The sequence below is a fragment of the Tamandua tetradactyla genome, chromosome 15 (assembly GCF_023851605.1).
Source record: "Tamandua tetradactyla isolate mTamTet1 chromosome 15, mTamTet1.pri, whole genome shotgun sequence".
Classification (NCBI taxonomy): Eukaryota; Metazoa; Chordata; class Mammalia; order Pilosa; family Myrmecophagidae; genus Tamandua; species Tamandua tetradactyla.
This window is the reverse complement of record NC_135341.1, coordinates 50,180,663-50,203,285: the sequence shown is the minus strand read 5'-3', so window position 1 is coordinate 50,203,285 and position 22,623 is coordinate 50,180,663. Positions and strand designations below refer to the sequence as shown.

Sequence of the window (22,623 nt, the reverse complement as noted above, 5' to 3'; positions counted from 1 at the left end):
AGGCCAGTTTGGTCTGGGAAAATCCAGGCACCATACAAGCAGGGCAAGAAACAAAAACACAAGAACTGAAAAATTCTCCTCTGTTAAACAAAACCTAAGCCAGAGGTCCATAAAAAGCTGAACTGAATGTCAAAGAACAGAGAGACAACAAATTCATCTAGCAAGAAAACCCTAGGTAAAAGAAGTGAAAGCAATCTCCAGAATAAACTAATTAAGGTAATTAAATGCCTAGACACCAGCAAAAAATAACAGATCACACTAGGAAAATTGAAGATATGGCCCAGTCAAAGGAACAAACCAACAATTCAAATGAGATACAGGAGCTGAAACAATTAATTCAGAATATATAAACAGACATGGAAAACCTCATAAAAAACCAAATCAATGAATTGATGGAGGATATAAATAAGGCAAGGAATGAACAAAAAGAAGAAATGGAAAGTCTGAAAAAACAAAACACAGAACTTATGGGAATGAAAGGCACAGTAGAAGAAATGAAAAAGACAATGGAAACCTACAATGGTAGATTTTGAGAGGCAGAGGATAGGATTAGTGAATTGACTAATTAGAGGATGGAACATCTGAAATCTGACAAGAAAAAGAAAATATAGGGAAAAAATGGAAAAATATGAGCAGGGACTGAGGGAGTTGAAGGACAATATGAAGCGCACAAATATATGTGTTGTGGGTGTCCCAGAAGGAGAAGAGAAGGGAAAAGGAGGAGAAAAACTAATGGAGGAAATTATCACTGAAAATTTCCCAACTCTTATGAAAGACTTAAAATTACAGATCCAAGAAGTGCAGCATACCCCAAAGAGAATAGAATCAAATAGATGTACTCGAAGACATTTACTAATCAGAATGTCGGAGGTCAAAGAGAAAGAGAGAATCTTAAAGCAGCAAGAGAAAAGCAGTCCTTCACATACAAGGGAAGCGCAATAAGACTATGAGTAGATTTCTCAGCAGAAACCATGGAGGCGAGAAGACAGTGGGATGATATATTTAAATTATTAAAATAGAAAAACTGCCAACCAAGAATTCTATATCCAGCAAAATTGTCCTTCAAAAATGAAGGTGAAATTTAAAACATTTTCAAACAAAAAATCACTGAGAGAATTTGTGACCAAGAGACCAGCTCTGGAAGAAATACTAAAGGGAGCACTAGAGACAGATACGAAAAGACAGAAGAGAGAAGTGTGGAGAAGAATGTAGAAAGGAAGACTATGAGTAAAGGTAAAAAGAAGGAAAATTAGATATGACATATAAAATCCAGAAGGCGAAATGGTAGAAGAAAGTACTACCCGTGCAGTAATAACACTAAATGTTAATGGATTGAACTCCTCAATCAAAAGACATAGACTGGCAGAATGGATTAAAACACAGGACCCATCTATATGCTATCTCTACTCAAAGGACATGAGGGCAAGGACACAAACGGACATTTGCACACCAATGTTTATAGTAGCATTATTTACTGCTACCAAGAGATGGAAACAGCCAAAATGTCCATCAACAGACGGGTGGCTAAACAAACTGTGGTATATATATACGATGGAATATTATGCAGCTGTAAGATGGATAAAGTTATGAAGTATGTAACAACATGGATGGACCTTAAGGACATTATGCTGAGTGAGATTAGCCAAAAACTAAAGGACAAATACTTTATGGTCTCACTGATATGAACTGACATTAGTGAATAAACTTGGAATATTTCGTTGGTAACAGAGACCATCAGGAGATAGAAAAGGGTAAGATATTAAGTAATTGGAGCTGAAGGGATACAGATTGTGCAAAAGGACTGAATATAAAAACTCAGAAATGGACAGCACAATACTACCTAACTGTAAGACAATTATGTTAAAACACTGAGTGAAGCTGAATGTGAGAATGATAGAGGGAGGAGGGCTGGCATCATAAATGAAATCAGATGGAAAGATAGACAATGAAGATTGAGATGGTATAATCTAGGAATGCCTAGAGTGTATAATTATAGTGACTAAATGTACAAATTTAAAAAACGTTTTTGCATGAGGAAGAACAAAGGAATGTCATTACTGCAGGGTGTTGAAAATAGATGGTAATTAATATTTTAAAATTTCAACTTACGTGTGAGTCTAAAGCAAAAAATGTTTATTTGGTACAAAATTTATATTTTGACTAGTGCATTTCCTAATATAACTTATGTAGATAGCTTGGTTGAACAACATAAGTACATGGAACCTTGGGTAGGACATGAGATTTTGTTGGTTTATCCAGAGTGATGCCCCGATGAATCCCAGAGTGATTTGATCAGTGAGTGGAAAAAATATTTGCCAAGTCCCCTTTGGGAAAGTGAGAACGGGGGAAAATTCAACCTCCTCAAGTTGAATTCTTGATATTCTCACAAGCAGTGTGGACAACCACAGCTTTAGGCTGAGTCCCCAGTCTTGGGGTTTGTTCATATGAAACTTAACCCCACAAAGGATAGGTCAGGCCTACTGAAAATTAGGCCTAAAGTCACCCCCAAGAGAACCTCTTTTGTTGCTCAGATGTGGCCTCTCTCTCCAGCCAACACAACAAGCAATCTCACCACCCTCCCCCTGTCTATGTGGGACATGACTCCCAGGGGTGTGGACCTTCCTGGCAACGTGGGACAGAAATCCTAGAATGAGCTGAGACTCAGCATCAAGGGATTGAGAAAACCTTGACCAAAAGGGGAAAGAGTGAAATGAGACAAAATAAGTATCAATGGCTGAGAGATTCCAGAGTCGAGAGGTTATCCTGGAGGTTATTTTTATGCATTAAATAGCTATCACCTTGTTAGTCAAGGTGTAGTGGAGAGGCTGGAGGGAACTGCATGAAAATGTGGAGCTGTGTTCCAATAGCCATGTTTCTTGAAGTTGATTGTATAAAGATACAGCTTTCACATTGTGGCTGTGTGATTGTGAAAATTCTTGTGTCTGATACTCCTTTTATCTACCTTGTCAGCAGATGAATAGACTATATGGAATAAAAATGAATAATAGGGGAAACAAATGATAAATTTAGAGTGAAATGCTAGTGATCAATGAAAGGGAGAGTTAAGGGGTATGGTATGTATGAATTTTTTTCTGTTTTCTTTTTATTTCTTTTTCTGAATAGATGCAAATGTTCCAAGAAATGATCATGATGATGAATATGCAACTATGTGATGATATTGTGAATTACTGATTACATGTGTAGAGCAGAATGATCAAAAGTTAAGAAGAATGTTTGCATTTGGTGTTTTTTGGTATTTAAAAAAAAAATTTAAACAGTATAAAAAAAAAATTTTACCTTGGTATTGAAAATGCTGAGTAATACCAGATGAATTTACTTGGAAAGAATCATAAGAGGTACTAGGTAGACGATTTGGAAGCATTTTTATTTGAACTATAATTAATTTCCACTCTATTTGCTTGAAATCCAAAGTAAGAGCTATTAGAGGAGGGAGAACATTCTTTTATATACTACTATTTGAAGAAAAGTCACGTTCATTTAAAAACAGAATTATTTGCTTCTCCTAGAAAATGGCTATAAATAAATAAGTAATCCACATATTTAAAATAAAAGTTAGTTATTTCCTGAAAAGTAAAAAGCATTATAAATTCTTGTAATTTGTATAGACATGGGAACTGAAACACTTAAATATGAGATATAGACTGATATATTTTGAAAAAAGTAATGGTGATACATGTAGGCATACACACATACACATATATATATATATATATATATACCATTTAGTTTTCTGAGAACTCTGTATTTGCAAATTGTGGTTTGAGTAAATTGCTATTTCTAAAGGTATAATCTTGTTCCATTGAAATATTCCAAACATACAAATGCGTGTAAAAGTATGAAGATTAGGAAACACCTAAGAACCCATCATTCAGAACATCGCCAATACCTGTGAAGTCTCCCTGTCCAACTCTTTAATCTTCTTTTTCACTCCTTTGCTCCAGATACAGAAATATATTTGCATTTCCTCACTTCATTAAATAAAGGTAAAATCTTATACACACTGTTCTGAGTTACTTTTTTCCCCCCACTTAGGAATGAATCCTGGAGATCATTCCATAACAGAATACAGAGATTTTCCTCATTGCATTTTACTGTTGTCTAGCATTCCATTATGTGGCTATACGTAGTTTGTTCAATCAGTCCATTATTGATAGATATTGGTATTGTTTCCAACTTTTTGTTATCATGGATAGTGCTGAAGCAGATAGCTTCGTGCATAGTCATTCTGTATTGTCACTGTATCTTTGGGATGGCTCTTTGAAATGGGATTGCTGTATCAAATGGTATATATACCATTTGAATGGTATATTAATAATATATTAGGTAGTTTTGTTAGGTATTCCCAAATTCTCCTTCTTAGCTATTGTACCATTTTGCTGAACATTGAACATCTCCATGTGTTTACTGGCCATTCGTATATCTCCTTTCAAGAAATATCTATTTAGATCCTTTGCCCATTTTTAGACTGGGTTATATGTTATTTTATTATTGAGTTGTAAGAGTTCTTTATATAGTCTAGATATAATGAAATATCTTATCTGAAATATTATTTGCAAATATTCTTTACCATTTTGTCTTTTCCTTTATTGATGGTTTCCTTTGAAGCACAAAAGTTTAGAGTTTTAATAAAATCTAATTTACCTGCAGTCAGTCCTCATTATTCCTGAGTTTTGTATTTTTAGATTTGCCTTCGCTAAAATTTATTTGTAACCTCAAAATCAATACTTGTGGTGCTTTCTTGGTCATTCATGGCCATGCATAAAGTAATGAAAATTTTGAGTTTCTGCCTAGGTTGAACAAAAGGCAGTGGTCCACATTTACGTTTCAGCTCTTATAGTGATAATGAATGTCCTTTTCGCAGTATATTTAATGCCTTGTCTTTTGCAGGTTTGTGCTTTTTGTTGGGGATTTTGCTATTTTAAATACCCTCATATTCAGCATAAAGCTGAAATTCTGCATACTGCTCCTGAGAGCCAGAACTCTGTGATGTTACTTAGAAAATCTGTGTTAGAAAAGGTTTATTTAGGTATGAATTATTTTCTGTTGGTTATAATGAATGTGTTAATGAGTGTTGATAAATCAACAGTACACATCAAGCAAGGTGTCTTTAAATGGAAATATGCATAAAACATGTTTAGGTATTGACTGGTTGACAAAAATGTGATGAGAGACTCTAAGGAATCTAAGCCTGTAATTCCCCCAGGAACAGCTGTTCATTGTTCATCAATTCATTGTTCATGGTGACTTTATAGAGCATAACAACCGTGAATAATGAGAATCAACTGTATTTTTCCTTTGGTTGTTTGTGCTTTTGATGTCATATCTAAGAAACCATTGCTAATCAAGATCGGGAAGATTTACTACTGATTTATTGAAAGAGATTTAAAGTTTTAGCCCTTTCATTTTATATCTTTGATCCATTTTGAGTTAATATTTGCATATTGTGTGAAGTTTGTGGATATGCAGTTTTTGCCACACCATTTGTTGAAAAGATTATTTTTCCCTTGTCAGAAAAAAGTCATCTATAAATGTATGTGTTGATCTCTGGATTTGCAATTATTTTTTCATAAATTTATATGTCTTACCCTTATAGTTTCTTGATTACTATAGCTTTGTAGTAAGTTTATTTTTTAAATATTTTTATTGACAAATTTTTAATTGACACATACAGTCCATACATGATCTACAATCAGTGGCTCACAATATCATCACATAGTTGTGTATTCATCACCATGATGTAGTAAGTTTTTAAATTGACAAATTTTAGCCCTCCAACTTTGTTCGTCTTTTTCAAGATTGTTTTAACTGCTCAAGGTTCCTTGAATTTTAGGATCAGTTTGTCAGTTTCTGCAAAGAATCCAGGTGGAATTTTGAAAGGGATTGCATTGAATCTGTAGATCAATTTGGGGACTCTACCCATATTAAAAATATTAAGTCTTCTCATGCATGAACATTGGAGTCTTTCCATTTATTTAGATCTTTAATTGCTTTCATCAGCCTTTTGTAGTTTTCAGACTACTGCAGTTCTGCCCTTCTTTTAATAATTTATCCTAAGTGTTTTATTCTTTTTGATAATATTGTAAATGGAATTTTCTTAATTTCATATTCAGATGGTTCATTGCAAGTGTATAGAAATGTAATTGAATTTTGTATATTGATCCTGCGTCCTGCAACTTTGCTGAACTTGTTTATTAGTTTTAATGTTTTTTAACGTTAGTTTTTGAAGTGTATTCCTCAGTATTTTCTGTATACATGATCATGTCATCTGCTAATAGCTTTACTTCTCCAATACTATCTTTTATTCTTTAACTATTTCAAACATAGTTAATACATATTTTGCATGTGATAATTACAAGGAGAGAGCCTTTGGGGGTTATAAATTTTGTTGTTTATTGTTTCTACGGATTCTAGGTCCTGGTGGCTTGTCTCATTCTGTGGTGATTTTTTTACTATTAGCTCATGTGACTAAATATAACCTGTGGTGGGTAACTCGAAGGGTCTTACATTAAGGATTTATCAGAGAGGATTTTTGTATGCTCTGTTAGGATTCAGGAGTGCATCCAGAGTTTAACCAGTTTATTTTCTTGGTGTTAGGATTCTTTGTCTGAAAGATTGCAATTTGAACCTTATACCCTAAAGTTCATGGTTGCATATTTTTCATGGAACCCTCTTTTTTCACTTGGATCAGACCCAGAGATAGGTTTCCAGATAAATTCCCTTTCAGATAGGCACATATTCCCCTCTGTATACCAGAGTCTGTTTCAGCTCTCTGACTTTGCGGGGCCCAAAGCCTAGTCTCTGGTTTGTTAAACATTCTCAGTAGGGGATATTACTCTCTAGGCACCCCCAGCTTCCCATCTACTTTCCTGTTACTTCTGTGGTTTCAGTTTCCTCTGCTCCCTGACCTCCTTTAGGGATTTTTCATGACCTTAGAATGTTTTTATGCAGCATATAGATATTTCATGGTAGCAAAGACTTTTCAAAATACCTATTGTGCCATACTGCTGGAATTGAAAGCAAGTGTGGATTTCACATAATGCATTATTAGGAATATAAGTTCATCAAAGTATGACTTCACATACCTGAAATGTATTTGTTTTTATTTTTAGATTGAAATGAAGTTTGAATAATAGATAAGCTATAAGTTTTTATGAGTCTTTTATAAAATATTGAGTCAAATTATTTAAAAACCACTATAATGGTGTTAATATTTTACTCATTTTGGGGTTATCTGTCCTGAGTTTCAAAACAGTTTTTTAAACTCTATTTAAACTAGGTGATTTTAGATTTGAAATACTAGAAAAACTAGAATGCTATTCTGAGATACTATACCCTTAGTTAACTAAAAACAATTTTGAAGAATTTTAATCATGTAGAATATTTGAAGCCATCACATAACATTTAGAAGAGGAATGTCAATTTTAAGGAATGTTTGTGTTTCCTTAGAATACCTTTTTAAAATTGTGTGAAAAGAAAGAAAAAAAAGGTGAAAAATAAAATTGCTGTCTTTTTTTCTCTTCTAAGAGAAAATGTTTAGTGTGTTTGTGTGTATATAATATAATGTAGTATAATGCAATTTATTATATATAACAATATGATACAGTATAATATGCAACATTTGATTTGATAACTATATAATATGATATAGTAGTTCATATAAGAGTGATGCCTCTCTTTGTTCCGTTGGTTGCTTTTTAGTTTGTCTAATTTTTAAAGCAATAAATAATGTATCTGGTTGTGTCTTTACAATTTGATTTGTTTTTTTATTTGACAGGTGTCAATTTACATCATACTGATGTCTCGCTCTTTGGAGAACCTACAGAATTTGAGTATTTGCGAAAAGTGCTTTTTGAATATATGATGGGTCGTGAGACTAAGGTATAAAATCATGTCTGCTGATTCAGTATATGCCTTAATTTAAAAGAGAGTATGTCCTGTTTTTACTATATTGAGGCCATGTGTTTCCTATTAGCAGACCATATATGCTAATAGTAGACAGTAAGTATTGTTCTTAGTACACTAAAGTGAATTGGCAGATCTTGTTTGTATTTGTTACATTTTTAGTATATTTTTTAAATGCTGTCGAGTGATGTAAAATACTAAATTAAAATTTCATCAACTTAAGAGTGGTTTGGAAAGCATGTGACTTAATTAATTATTTATTTATTTAATATTATTTAAAGTTAGGAACACATTTGATTTCCAAGGAGACTTTAGGATATTGTGGATAGTATTAGAAATGGTCATAACTAAGAATGGCTACTTGGAAAAATTTAGAAATGTTTTACTTTATTCACTGAAAGAAAAGTATGCTTGCACATATAAGCTATTCATCATTTTAAAATTACTACTCCATGTAATGAATAATTCTTGGCTGATTTTTTTTCTAGACTATTACATTGAGTATGTAGGAGCTTGTCTTATTCTTATTTGTATCCCCTACAGTGATTTTTAAAAAAGAGTCGTATATAAATTGAACTTTGGTAAATATATCTTGAATTGAATTCACTGTCTTTAGAGAAATTATTGAGTCTTTCCTCAAATAAACTTTTTAACTTAAAGCAGTTTCTGATTTTGGCATTGTTTCAACTTTTACTTTTGTGGAATTTTATATTGTTGGTATACCTTAGCTCAGAATGGAATGATGAGTTTTCTTGAAAGCAATCAGTGTTTTAAATATTGATGTTGGGGGTGGGTACTCATTCATAGGATGCTAAACCATTTCAGGGATTGACTTTGCAAATCTATTTAAAGCCTAAAAAAAAAGGGTACAAGAAAATATCTTAAAAGAATATTATGAATTTATAGATTAGAGGTTCAGTAAATACCAGAAATTACAGGGCTAGAAGTCATTTGAATCCTTAATATCAGTAGAAATCACATTTCATTGCATCAAATAATTTTCAAATTAAAGTAATATCTAGGATGATCATGTGCATGGATCACAGGAGGGATATATTAATTCACAGTCTTTTTTTTTTAAGGATTTTTTTTTTAATTCAAAGGATTAAATTAGCTAAAACTAAGTTTCTCCTTATCTTTTAAAAACAGAGTGCACGGGTGGTTCAGTGGTAGAATGTTCTCCTTCCATGCGGGAGACCCGGGTGCAATTCCCGGACCATGAATCAAAACATAACAAAAACTAATCACTTTCCTAGACAGTCTTAAACATAACCTTCCAGCCTGAGCCAGCTGCAGCCTGGGAGAGGGCTTCTTTCATTTTGTTCTGTTTGGGGGCTTTTTTTTTTTCCTTTGGTTTGCGAGAGAGTGATGGCTCCAGAGGTCATGGCCCCAGTGGGTCTTGCTCTGTGCTCTTACCTTCTTGTTCATTCTGTATGTGTCACATACTTTTTCTTTCACAATTGAGATTCTTCATGTTGAGCCAGTCATAGAAGATAGCAAGAACTAAATCTCTGTTAAAAAAAAAAAAAAAAGAATTAAAAAAAACACAAAACATAAAAAAAGTGAAACAAAAGCTATAAAATTATACCCCCAGCCTTCCTGAAACTGCCTCTTTCAGGGTAATGCATTTCATTTTCTCCCTACCTCCCTTGGCCCTCTTCTTGTTTTTAAAATAACCTTTTCAAAAGGAATAAAAGTCACTCTTGCTGTTTCTTTTTTTTGGGTTAGAGTTGGAACATTCCTTGGACCAGGTGTTGGTATTGCAGGAACCCCCTGCCCTGCCCCCAGTGGTTGAGCCCCCCTGCCTCTCTTCTTTCTTGTTCCTCCTTGCACCTTAGCTCAGCTCCCCATGGTCTCCCGTGACCCTCTACTCCCAGGACTGGTCTGTTATGTTTCATCTGTTCAGAGAAGATTGAAACTAAACACAAAATAAAACAAAATTGTATGGCAGTTTTTAATTTTTATCCCTCATTTTTAACTTAACAAATAAACAATAACAAAACCTCAAAAAAAAAAAAAAAAGCTAATGAAATAGAGCATTCTCTATTAGGTCCTTCTTGGACAGCAGCCCAAATGTGAGGTGCAATAGATAGTTTGAAGTTGTCTCCTTATTGTGGTTTGGGAAAAGAGCATATCTTAAAAGAAAATAAGCCTTTCAGAACTTCAGTTGCTTTGATTCATTAGTGAAACTAGTGCTATGATCCAAGTGTTATTGCTAAATAAATTATTTAACCTTTTCTTGGTCTGTGAAATGAAGAGCCTAGTTGCCTCAATCTGCTTCATCTGGAGGTAGTGAATGTATGTGGATGACGTATGTACAGGGTTTGGGTCTCCCTGAAGAAAGGCCCAGCACGAATACAAGATATATTCTGGGGTGGTACCAGTTCAGCCAAGTATGAAGTTGTGCTTCAGGACCCTGCAATTAATTTTAAGATGTGACGAGGGAGACAGCTGAATGAGATATCATTTTGGCATAGACAACCCCACCTAATAACTGCCTCAGAATCTGTGTTGAGAAGGTGTGCTATCTGTGGTTTTTATCTTCAGTATTTATTATACTTTTCTGACATACACATTTTTCAGGTAAGTACTGAAAATTGGTTGCAAGAACTCAATGTAATTTACTGTTCGTTTATTGAGTACTTACTACCGGTGGCACTTTGTTGCCATAATGAATAAGAAGATGGAAATTTGATACCATACCTAACTTCAAGGAATTTACCATATTCTAGGAAAGTAGAGCTCTTCTCAATTAACCATAATGTGATGCAGGATGTAAAAAGTCTGTAAGAGAAGTATAATCCTCATATTTCCTTGTGGGAGGATCAAGGAGGGCATCATGGAGAATGTGTGCACTTGTCCTTTAAGGAAGGATTATATTTTGATAGATGAGCTCAGACAGAAGATCCGAGGTAGGAATTTTGTGTGGGTTTTTAGAATAAGTAGTCTGGTTCAACTAAAGTGCTGAATCTGTGAGGTAGAAGTGATTACACATAGAGCTACCCAAAGTGGAGGACTTTTAATTCTTTCTGAATTTTTCCAATAGGCATTGGTGGGTAGCCCTCAAAATTATTGAGTTGGGATTGACAAGATCTGAGCTGTTTTTATATAAACCTTTTTTTTTGCCCACTGTTGTTGGGTAGCTGATGGCTGGTTAGCTGATGGCTGGGGTAAGTGGCCGTACTGAGTCAGTCACACAGACACAGAGCACACAGCACACGACTCAGGAGACAACCCTCAGGGGTGAGTGGAAGGCGCCCGCTTTATTGAGGAAGTGCACAGGCTTATATAGGCTGGGAGCATGTAGGGACACATGTCAGGCTGGGATTGGTCACCGTTGTTGCTAGGGTGGAGGGCAGATTTCTGGGATTGGTCACCGTTGTTGCTAGGGCGGAGGGCAGATTTAAGGTCAGCCATTTTGTGTTGCCTTGCATCAGCTATGACAGCCATGTTGGCGATATTTTATGGCTTCTCCAACACACTGTCTATATATTAACAAGAATTTCTAATGGAGACAAGGTTGTAGTTTTAGGAAGAGCCACAGTATGTTGTGGCCTTTGTGATTTGATCATTTGTTTCTTGTATAGAAGATCTGTATGTCATCTCACCTGTGTTTCTTCATCTGCTTTTGCGCATGTGTCCATTATTTTATGGGACAAAGGACTGTTTTTTAAGGAGACCACGTATAGGACACACATTCTTGCAGTGTGGTGTTAAGTAAGCTCCCCTCCCTTTTTCTGTCCTTACACTTTTCTTTTTCTTGGGTTTTGATTCTCCCAGCTGTTATGGATGTTGAAATTCAGCCTGTTCACCCTTTCACTAAAGTGTTTCCCATTCTTTGCTTTATTGTAGAAGTTGCTCCCTAAGGAAAACCTGGCAGGATAGGTCACTTCTAAACCAGGTGGCTCATTTGAAGTTTTCCTTAATCCCAGGGCCTGAGAATATTGTGTATACAGTAGACAGTGGCAAAGAGGCCTAGATTTCTCCATAAAGTGTTTTCTGGCAAGCCAGGGAAGTGCTATAAGTTTTGATTGGGTAATCATTCAGCTGTAAATTCTGTATTGGTGATGAATTTAGAGGTGGATTTCCCATTTAAAACATTGTCTAGAAGTGTGAAAATATAACCTATCACACTTGTTTCTTGTTTTTTGTTTGTTTGTTTTTATAAAAATGCTTGTGTGCATCTGTGTGTGCTTTCATAGTGAATTTAAGTAGACTTTTGGGTCCTTTGACCTTTGTAAGTTGAAATTAGAGAAATGTTACTATTATTATATATACAAGAATTTTAGAATTTTGGTACTTCTTAAAAGCAATTTTCATAGATACCATACAAAAACCATTTAAAATTGCTTCAGAGTGCTAATTATAAAAAAAAATACTGAAATAATTAAGTAGTTCATATTCTCTTACCATTTCATGCCATATGTAAAACTGGTTTCTAGACATTAGGTTAGTACAAGATTCCGTTCTGTGCAGGCAATACAATTTAAAGGATAAAGGTTTCTATAAAATGCCTTTGGAATTCTCCAAGAACTAAGTTGTTTTAAATGGTCTGTTCTTGATTATCAAAATGGCAGAGGAAGAAATAAAGGAGAGGACTGAAATTAAAATCTTACCTTTTGTGGGGTTTGTGGTTGAGGACAGTATTAACTGATCTGTTAATTGAAATAAGTACTTACTTAAGCTTGGCATAATAGGAATTTTAAAAATGTTAGTTTCTTTTATTCCTGGAAATAATTATGATACTGTTCTCTAATAATGTGAGTTTCCAAAAATTTTGGTTAACTCTATGTCATCTTTTCCTTGAAGACCTCCCCCACCCCTTCACACACATGCGTGCGTGCACGCGCGTGCACACACACACACACACACACACACACACACACACAGAGTCTGTGTAACCATAACAGAGAATGTTAGAGTCAGTCTTCCAGGATACCTTTCCATCTGCTGTAGGAATCCCCAGGAGAGCACTGCCACTTGATTGTATATGTAAGCACTGAACTTGTTATCCAGCATATTTCATAAGTGGTATCTTCTTTCCTCTCTGTCTCCCTCAAAACTTCTCATCTTGATACAAAATAGGGAGTTTCAACCTTTGAGGAGAATTTTCCACGAGCTTATGGGTGACAATCTGACTTACGGTATATTTATTTAGATCTGCACAATTTATGATCTTGTTTTGCAAGCCACCATGTGTAATGTTTGATCATCATGTTTTCTACCAAACAACATATCTTGTGTTTATTTAAAATGTAATTTGTATTTCTATTAGGCTGATGTGCTGCATGTCTTGAAAAATACCTACTAAGCATGTTCATGTTCATGCAGTAGCCCATGTTTATGAGATATATGATGTGATTTAGTTAAAGCTGAACTTGAGGTATCTAATTCTGATTATTTGAGCATGTATTTTGATAATACATCACTTACCAGATAGATATCTACAAAGAAAAGGCCTTATGAGAGAGTAATGAAGTTTTATCTTAATAAGACAAAGGGCCAAGAGCATTAGAACTTTATATAGCTTCATGCTATTGTGACTGTATCTTCTTAATATCAACCCAGATATTGTGAGGAGTACTTACAAATTGAAATTTTAATTTTGACTGTTATTTCCTTGACTAAAACTTTCACATCATACTTCTTTGGTCGTGGCTTCCATTGAGAGCACTAAAGAATCCCACCAGCAAAACATGTCAGAATGGGCTAAGATTTCATCTGCTTCACTGTCTGTTAGTGATCATCTCTTATTTTCTTTGCAGACAATGGCAAAGGTTATAACCACTGTACTGAAGTTCCCTGATGATCAGACTCAGAAGATTTTAGAAAGAGAAGATGCTCGACTCATGGTAAGCTTTAAAACTGTCTCATCTATTTATATTTTATTTCCTTCATAATGACTTTTCGTAAAAGAAATTTAAATTTTTAAGATTTTCATTGTACCACAGCCTGAAAAATGAGAGTGACTCTACATTAAGAAAGTTTAACTGAGGGCAAATGTAAATGCATACCTCAAGGGAAAGAACAGTCTTATTTAATACCATATATGAGATTCACTCCCCTGTATGCTATATGGGTTTTCCAAACTTGTGTTGTGTATGGAAAGTATTGAAAGGTATTTGTTCTGGTATTTCCAGTAATAATTTCTTAAACCAAATTATATCGTGCAGTTAAATGTTTTATATATGGCAATTCCTTATTTCACATCACTTGATTTCCAAATACAGTAATTCTGAATAAAGGAATTTAAGTGTTTTTGAGCTTTTGACATACCCATACAAGAGAAATGTATACAAATAAATGAATTATTAAAAACCTATTGTATGAAGTCAGCAGTGATTGAAAAATGAAACAAATATACACTTTATAAACTATACAAAATTGTCCATGTCTAACTTCTTTTTGCCCTGGGCCATTTATTCTATCAAAAGATCCATTCTAAGCAAAATGTGAAATCTGTGAAGTTTGTGTCCTGTCTGCCCCACACTCTCCTTCTGCTTCCTTTTCTTGTCTTGACAGTGGCCAGCAGTACCCTCCATACAGTCTTTCTAATTTCTGTACCTATTTCATGACCCCTGTGCAGCTTCTCCGTTCTCTCTCCTCACTAAAGTAGGCGAGGATATTCTCCTCAGTGGTGGTTTAACCTATGTCTGAGTGTGTCCAGAGATAAGGAGTAAGGTGTTAAATAATTCCTACCAGATCATTCCATTTTCTCTTTGACAGGCTGTACTTCTAACAAAAGTTCTTATTTATCTCCATAATGGCCACCTGTTGTTCTGGTTCTAACCCATGGAATTCAACCACATATTTAGAGATGGCCCAGATGAAAGGCTTTCCCCCATTATGCTCAGTATCCCAGAACTTATTCATTTATGAAGTTACTGCTCTCTGATTTTTGCAGAGAGTCATTTCTGAAGGGATCCCTGTGCTTTGGGCACATTTCAACCATCTCTTCCTGACTTCCCCTGACCTTTGTCCCAATACCCCATTGTAAGTTGTATATCTAATGTTTATTTTCTGGGACAATTGCAATTATTTTGGTTAATATTTAGTTTTTTGGTAAAGCATTCCTCCCTGGTTACTAGTGACCTGAAAAGCATTGTTATACCTCTGGATAGTCATTTCTGGTTATAAGGTTTTTTTTTTTATAATGAAGGTTATCACATATACAAGGAAGGTATCACATATATCCTTCATCAAGAGAAAGACTGTTCTTTTAAATTATGTGAAGATCTTATTCCACAAGCATGTAATCACTTGGAGTAGAACTTTTCCTCTTCACTAAGTAAAACAACTGTGTATTTGTGAACATAAGAATCCCAATGCAGTTTGAGCACACAGACACTATTGTGTCATTACGGTGCAGTTTAAGAAAACATATTTAAAAGAAAACATTTTTAATAAATACAAAACAGTTTGGATTTATTTTTGTTCATTCTCCCATGGTCTCTTTATCATCTTGGTGTTGGAGTATGGTAAACTGTCTTCTTCCTTTTAGGCAACTTTTTATCAGAATTTGTTAGATAGAGAATAGACTCATCCTAAATTGCAGCTGTGGCAAATGTTCCCCTTGATAGGAAACTTTCCCTTTGCCCCTTACACACATACAGTGTTAGATTGGTTTACTTTGAAGGAGATAATAGAATTGGTAAAAATAAATAGTGAAACGTAAAAACCTTTCAAGACATACAGAAAACGTTTGTTGTTTAAACCTTTACGATTCTTTATTACTGAATAAAGTAGTATTCGTTCTAGATAGGAATGAAATGGTGGCTGACACATCCTTCCTGAAATAATTCTCCCTTGTCCCAGAGACTGACCTACCAGAAAGAAGGTCCCGCTCTTTTCACTACTCCTTTAAGCACAGTCTTCCATCATTATCTTTTGCTTAATGAATGAGTTCAGTCAACAATCACCCTTTCTTCTAGTTGTTAAGGTAAATATATAAAAACAGAAGACAAAATTGCTTGTGGAACCTCTACTTTATTTAGGAAGAGATAACATTCATCCAACTCATACATGAGTAAAAGGTATACCTAAGTAATTTAATTCAAATAATAAAAAGAGATGCTTAGGAAATAAGAAGTAGGTATAATGAGCAAGAAGTAGGGGAGATCCCAGAATATGAAGTCTCTTACAAATCAGTCAATTTGAGTTGCTGTTTCTTGGTTCTTGGCAAACGTGACACATGATCATTTCTGTATGAGATGGAAAATTAAGGTCACTGTTGATTGAAAAAGCTGAAGCATGAGTCACATTTACCTTAGGATTGCTATTATTCGTAAAATGAGCAATAAGAATCACTATTTGTCTTTGAACAGGTCTCCTGAAGAAATTTCAGCTAATTTCATATCCCTGTCCAATGAGATATAATTCATTAAAATAAAACACTAAAAAAAAAAAGTAACTTCTGTTTTTCAATTAGAAAGTGACCACAATGAAATATATGGAAAACAAAGCTTTAAGAGTTTATTAATCATTTTAAAACTATTTAGTCACATTACCTTTAAAAATGTTCCATGTAGATCTTTTCTATAGTTTGTTGCAAATATGCAGCCACAGTTTCCCTTCTAATAAATTAGTGACCCTCACTGTTTTGTTATTTTGGCTTTGGGGGATGAAAAACTGCTATCAGAAAACCAAAGCAAACCCAAAACAGAGTGTGGATTGCACTTAGTGTTGACAGCATATAGCCCATGTTTGTGTTCGCATTATTTTTCAGATATTATGAGAGGAAAACACTCTGAAGTCTTTGCTTTGTGACTTAAACATTTTCTTTGTGGCATTGATCAAATGCTTTTCATGATTGCTGGTATGGCATTTTTCTTTCTATCATGTATTTACCATACCTTTCCTTCCCCTAGTGAACTTTATACTCTTTATTTGAAAAACCCCATTATAGAATATAGCATTTATTACTAAATAAGTGTTTTCAGAGCTTAACCTAATCTCCAGAATATATTTCTTAGAGAAACCATTATCTGACAAGTAAGATTAAATTATAGAGCATAATTAAAGTCTCGTTTATTTGAGGGCTGTAATGGGTAGAGAAGGAATCCTGGTCTTCATTGTCTTGCTTTGGAGCGTCAGGTATATCTCGAAGCCTCAATTTCTTCACTGGTAGAATGTGGCTACCCACACAATCTTGTTAGGATTAGTGGAGAACCATAATACAGTGCCGGCACTGGGATTTTATGGTAATAGTAGGGTGATTACTTTGCTATCATGTAGTAATACGTAGAACTAGTCTTTCCTGGAAAAATGAGTCTTGAAAAGACGAACTAATAATGTGTATAAGACAAAACATTAAAGACCTCAATTGGACAGTCAGATCATTTTATAGGAATGATATCAACTCAAAAAAATAACTTCAATTCCAGTGTCTTGGAGAGCCAGCCACATTCAGCTTTGCTGTGGTGAGAGCCTATATTTCAACAGCTCAATACCTGAATGACTGAGCAAATCTTTTTTTGTCCTTCTGGGCCTCTTTGGTAAAATGAAGGTGTTGGATTATACAACCCCTAAGGTTTATTTCCTTCTAAAGTATTCCATTAATTGTAAAATTTAAAACATTTTTAGAGTTGTTCCAAATTGAAAAAATGTTGTCTTATATACAGTAGGCAGAAGTTAAAAAGAAAACTCTATGTGCTTACTTTGACTTCTCTACAGCAGCTTTTCCTCCTCTATGTTTTTCGCTTATTTTAGTCTGATATTTCATTTTGTAATGGATTAGGTAGTTTAAATAGCCAGGGTAGACTGGATATTTAGTAACAGGGTAGGTACTGGAGTGAATACAAAATCTTTGGTTCATCTAGTTGTTTTTTTATGGGATAAAAGACACCATTAGATGTTTTTAAAGAAGGGTGTCATTTATTGTTTAGGATAAGTTCATTATGGAAGTTTATTGTAATTGGATGATAAACTATCTACTGGAATTGAGAGGTTCCATTACTATATGGAAATCTCTTTCTAAAAATTCTTAGAAATACATTTTTTCTCTTTAGAGTAGTAGCAAAACTTAATGACACATATTAAACTAGCTGGCTATTTTCTTAATGGCTCCTTTAAAAGAAAATTTTTCTTTTTTAATGAAAAAGATTTGGTTTTTATTTCCATTCATTCTAATATTTTTTTAAAAGTTAATCTTCTGTTGACTTTGTTTCTGCTTTGCTTTTAGACTGACACCTTTATGTCATGTTCAGATCTTGATCATTCCCTGCCCTACACTATTCTTATAATTAGGTTAATTTTTTCCTTTCTTTCATTCTTTTGGTTGGAATTTTTTAAATGTCCTCTGAATTAAAATCTTCATAACTTTTCAGCATTGTTAGATCCAGAAGTTTTCTAGTACAGTATGGCCTCAGTAGATGCATGTAAAGTTGATTCAGGAAATAAATGCAGATAAGACTGATGAATGGTGAAAAATACTGCCCCATATAAAGTACATGTGTTATCTAAAAAATACATTTTGACTGATTTTGTTAGAATTGTGTAATAGGAGAGCATTGTAAAAAACAATTGAAAAATGTGTTATGTAGAAGGGAGTCCTCCAGGATCTTCAGTTTCCAGTCTGTTTCCACCATGGTTAATAGCTTGATGAATATTCGCAGATTTTCTAAGCTTTATAACTATGTATTTATAATTATTCCTTTATCACTTAGTTTTATTTTAAAAAATGAGAATATACAATATGTACTATTCAACAGCTTTTTTTTTTAGTTTTACCAATTATATGCTTATATTATTCTACCTCATTACAAATTGATCTACCTCATTCTTTTTAATGGCTGATTATATGTGTGATTATATGAATTTCCTACAGTTTAGTTCACAGTTTCTTATTGATGGGCACTTTGGTGGTTTTCAGTTTTTCAATACATAGAGCTTAAATATTTTCAATGCTTAGAAGCATCCATTTACATATACAGGCAACATCCATATACATATATTTTGTACACTTTGCAAATTTTCCCATAGGCTTTTAACCCTATTGCATCAGGTGTGTTGCAGATATTTTCCAGTTTTGTTTTTATTTGATTGGTTTTTACTAACTTCACATTAAGTAGAAAAGATAACAAAATGCTGCTTCTGAGGTTGGTCACACTATCCAAGTTTAGATTCCAATTTTATAAACAATTTTTTTTTCTTTGCTGTTGCTGCTGCTGTTTTAAAGCAAACCATGAAGCTATTTAATGATTTTGGATTATGACTGTCTCAAAATAGGACATAGAATTTATTTTAGAAGGTTTGCTACAGTAAAAACTATGTTTGAGTGTAGGTTCCTTTTTTTTTGAAATTTTGATTTGGCTCATCATTCCTGAAACCATTCCCAACATACTGTTGAATTACAAGGCAGTTTATTAGTGATAAAAGTGATGTGTAGAAATAAGAATTCCACATTTAGGCACATTGCAATTCAAATTCATCCTTTTCCCCAAATCTTTTGATGGTAAATTGAGATTATGTAAATACAATTTTAAGGTGTACTTTAAAGTAATTATGAAAGAGATCCTTTTTTTTAAAAGCAAATAATCACTTCCTAGTTTGTCTTGTATATAAATATATACTTAAAGTATGAAATACACTTTTAATTATATTGTTTTATAAATTTTTATTGAAGTTTTAAGTTAACTGTCAGTTACATGTTGTTATATTTACTTAGGATGGGGGGAAGGTGTTATAGATGCCTTATACTTTGCTTGTACTCTCTTGGTTTGGGGAGCTTGGAGTGAAATTTAAATAGTCTTTAATCCCCTAAGCCTCATATACACATATAATCTATGTTTGCATTAAGTCTTAAAACTAACCCAATAAGCTTTTCTTCTTCCTGGCTTTGTAGTTTACTTCACCTCGTGGTGGTATCTTCTGAATAAACCATCAGTCTGTGCTTAGGTAGCATGTGGGTGAGTGAAGAATGTCTTTTGTCTTTTGTTCACAAATCAACTGTATTGCATGATATTAACCTTTTCACTGGAATTCTTTTGATCTTTTGTTTCATAACATGGTAATGCTATGGTTTAATATAGTCATTTTCCATTAATTCTGATATATAGATTAATAATCACTACCACCTGTAAAAGTTACACAATTTTAGGAAATTTTAGTTCTTTAAGTAGTAGTTGAAAGTTTTAAAACTGCTCTTTGAAATCTTTTTAAAGGATCCAAGTAAATATTAATGCATCTTATACTCCTTTTTGTTTTTAAGTTCCCAAGATTGATCTTTGAAATTAATAAAAGAGATATAAGAGAGAAATGAAAAATTCACAAATCCAGAATTTAAAATACTGTAAAAGCATAATTAGGGGCAAGTCTAGTTTGAAATAATGAAAACTATTAAGGTCATTTCAAAAATAAATGGATAGGTTGGGCCACTGTAGCTCAGCAGGCAGAGTTCTTGCCTACGATGCCGGAGACCCGGGTTCGATTTCCGGTGTCTACATTTGCAAAAAAACAATAAAATAAAAAAATGGATACAGTTTTATTACTTCCCTAGATCATACAGTTCAACACATGGTCCAACATTTCTCCTGAGGAGACACTTAAGCAGCCAGCTTTAGTTGAATGTGGCTGTCTCTAATGTATTAGTTCAACAAAATGGAGGCGTCTGAAATGGTTCAACATAGTTGACTGACTTCACCATTTAAACATTCCTCCCCTCATATATATATTAAAATTTTCCAGTTTTCCAAATAATGTCTTAACTCACTTTGAAAAATCCAAGATCCACTCAGATCACACATTGTATTTAGTTGTCATGTCTTTTTAGTCTTTTTTAAACCAGAACAGTTCTCCCAGCCTTTTTTGTCTTTCATGACTTTGACAATGTGCAGCATTATGGAATCATGCATAGATATCATTTCCTATAACAGCTCAAGCTAAGGTTTCAAAATAATAACTGACTAAGGAGTTTAAATATAACAGAAAATCTTTTCCGTATCATCTCTAGGTTTCTAGACCAAACATGATCATTGAACTTCTTTTATAAATAATATACCATTGGGAGTATACCATGAGTAATGGCTCATATTTGTTCACTTACAAATTGAGAAGACTTTAAAGCTTTTTTCTGTTTCTATTAAATATGCATGGAAAAATTATCTCTATTACTTAATCTCATTTGGTAATTTATTTTTATGACATTTTTAACCTCATGCTTGATCTGTTTGAACACTTTTTTAGCATTTTAATCTGAGAAACCTTATTAGGAAGGTTTTAGTTTCATATTTTGTAGCATTATATGGTTTACTTTCAGATGAAGCTCAGTTTTTCATACCAAGATGCTGTTTGTCTTTTGCTGCCATCCTTCATGCTGGGAAAATTGCAATATGTAGAAAGATCAACATACTAAGAAAGAAGGAAGAGTATTTTCTCCTTTAGAGCTGAATCTTTTTGGAATTCTGACAAGTTAGCATGTTTACTCATGGGTTTCTTTAGTTACGATCTCGTGGTATTCAATTATGGTCAGAGGTTGCAGCTGCAAATTTCACTTAAAAATACTGTCAATTTGAATAATTCCAAGAACAGGTTTGTGTTGTTTTGTTTTGTTTTTCCTTTATCCTCTTCTTTTTCTTTTCCAGTCATGGCTCCGGTCTTCATCTTGAAGAAATGGGGAAGTGATGTTCAGTGAGCCTGCTGCTTGGAAAACTGTCCACATTTGTTATTCTTTGAGAATGAAACTGTTGTTCAGGGCCCCTCATGTAGCTAAAAAGACCAAGAAAAATCTGACATAGACCTGCAGATATATTACAGATGGCCTTTGAATTGGGTTGTATCAGTGGGGAAATAGTGACAGGTTCCCTGCACGCCTCCCCCCTCCCCTTTTTTTCTTCAGTTTTCTGTTTGGGAAAGTTTTATGTTGTTTAAAGATATTTTGAATAACTTAACCTGATTCCTTTCTTCCTGATGTTTACCTAAAGTTTCTTTCTTCCATTCTTTGTCCCTTCTTTTTAAAGAACTGCTTGCCTTTCCTATTTATTTTTAGGTGATTTATTTTTTTTAAAGACTTGTGCAATACATTTTGAGATGAAACTTAGTGGATTTTTTCTGATAAATTATAGCATTTAATTGACTATTTTATCCAGATTGATTTGTTGAATATTTGCTAAAGACTAATTCTTTAAGCTGTGACATCTGATAACTTAAAATGGCAGTACCTTAATTGTTTAATTAGCTTTTGTACTTATATTTTTCAAAGGAAAAAGTACTACTGTAAATTGTAAATAATCAATACAAAACTGTATGGTATGCAGACCTGTGACTGTTAGCATTGTTATCTTGAAAGAACAGATAAATAAAGTTTATTTACTATATGGAGTTTGCTTATTGTGCTTCTTCCTATGTTGAAATCTGTTTCAAAATGGTCAAGAATCTATTTTTTACTTATCTGGGTGAATATAGTGAGGAGTTACTTGTCAGGATAGCTAAATGCTGAGCATTTGTAAAGATTTTTTTGCATCCAAAATTAACATAAGCAAGTTAAAAAGACATATGGATAAAAGAAATACTTTGAGGTGTCTGCCTTCTCTCTTTTGAGTAGTTCATACTTTGATTATTCTTAAACTCAATGAGAAAAATTTCTGTACTGTTTGGAGGGTTCTTTATGCATTCTCCAAGAAATAAAGTAATTAATAATATTTAGGTATTATCTAAGCTCTGCCTCAGATGAGCTCTCAGTTATCCAGGCAGACGAGGCGGAAG

The 22,623-nt window shown here is 33.8% G+C and overlaps 1 protein-coding gene across 9 annotated transcripts in view; it reads left to right on the top strand.

Annotated features, from left to right (window-relative positions):
• The window catches only part of GOLGA4 (golgin A4), a 150,372-nt gene extending 128,137 nt beyond the window's left edge, over nucleotides 1-22,235 (top strand). For 6 of the 9 annotated variants that reach the window (XM_077129825.1, XM_077129824.1, XM_077129822.1 and 3 more), the window contains 4 exons: nucleotides 7,796-7,899; nucleotides 13,689-13,775; nucleotides 19,766-19,829; nucleotides 21,504-22,235. In XM_077129825.1, the coding sequence (XP_076985940.1) occupies nucleotides 7,796-7,899; nucleotides 13,689-13,775; nucleotides 19,766-19,795 (221 nt within the window). In that variant the 3' untranslated portion in view covers nucleotides 19,796-19,829; nucleotides 21,504-22,235. The remainder of the gene's footprint in view (nucleotides 1-7,795; nucleotides 7,900-13,688; nucleotides 13,776-19,765; nucleotides 19,830-21,503) is intronic. The other 3 variants (XM_077129826.1, XM_077129821.1, XM_077129820.1) reach the window with 1 other exon arrangement.
• Nucleotides 22,236-22,623: the final 388 nt, after the last annotated feature.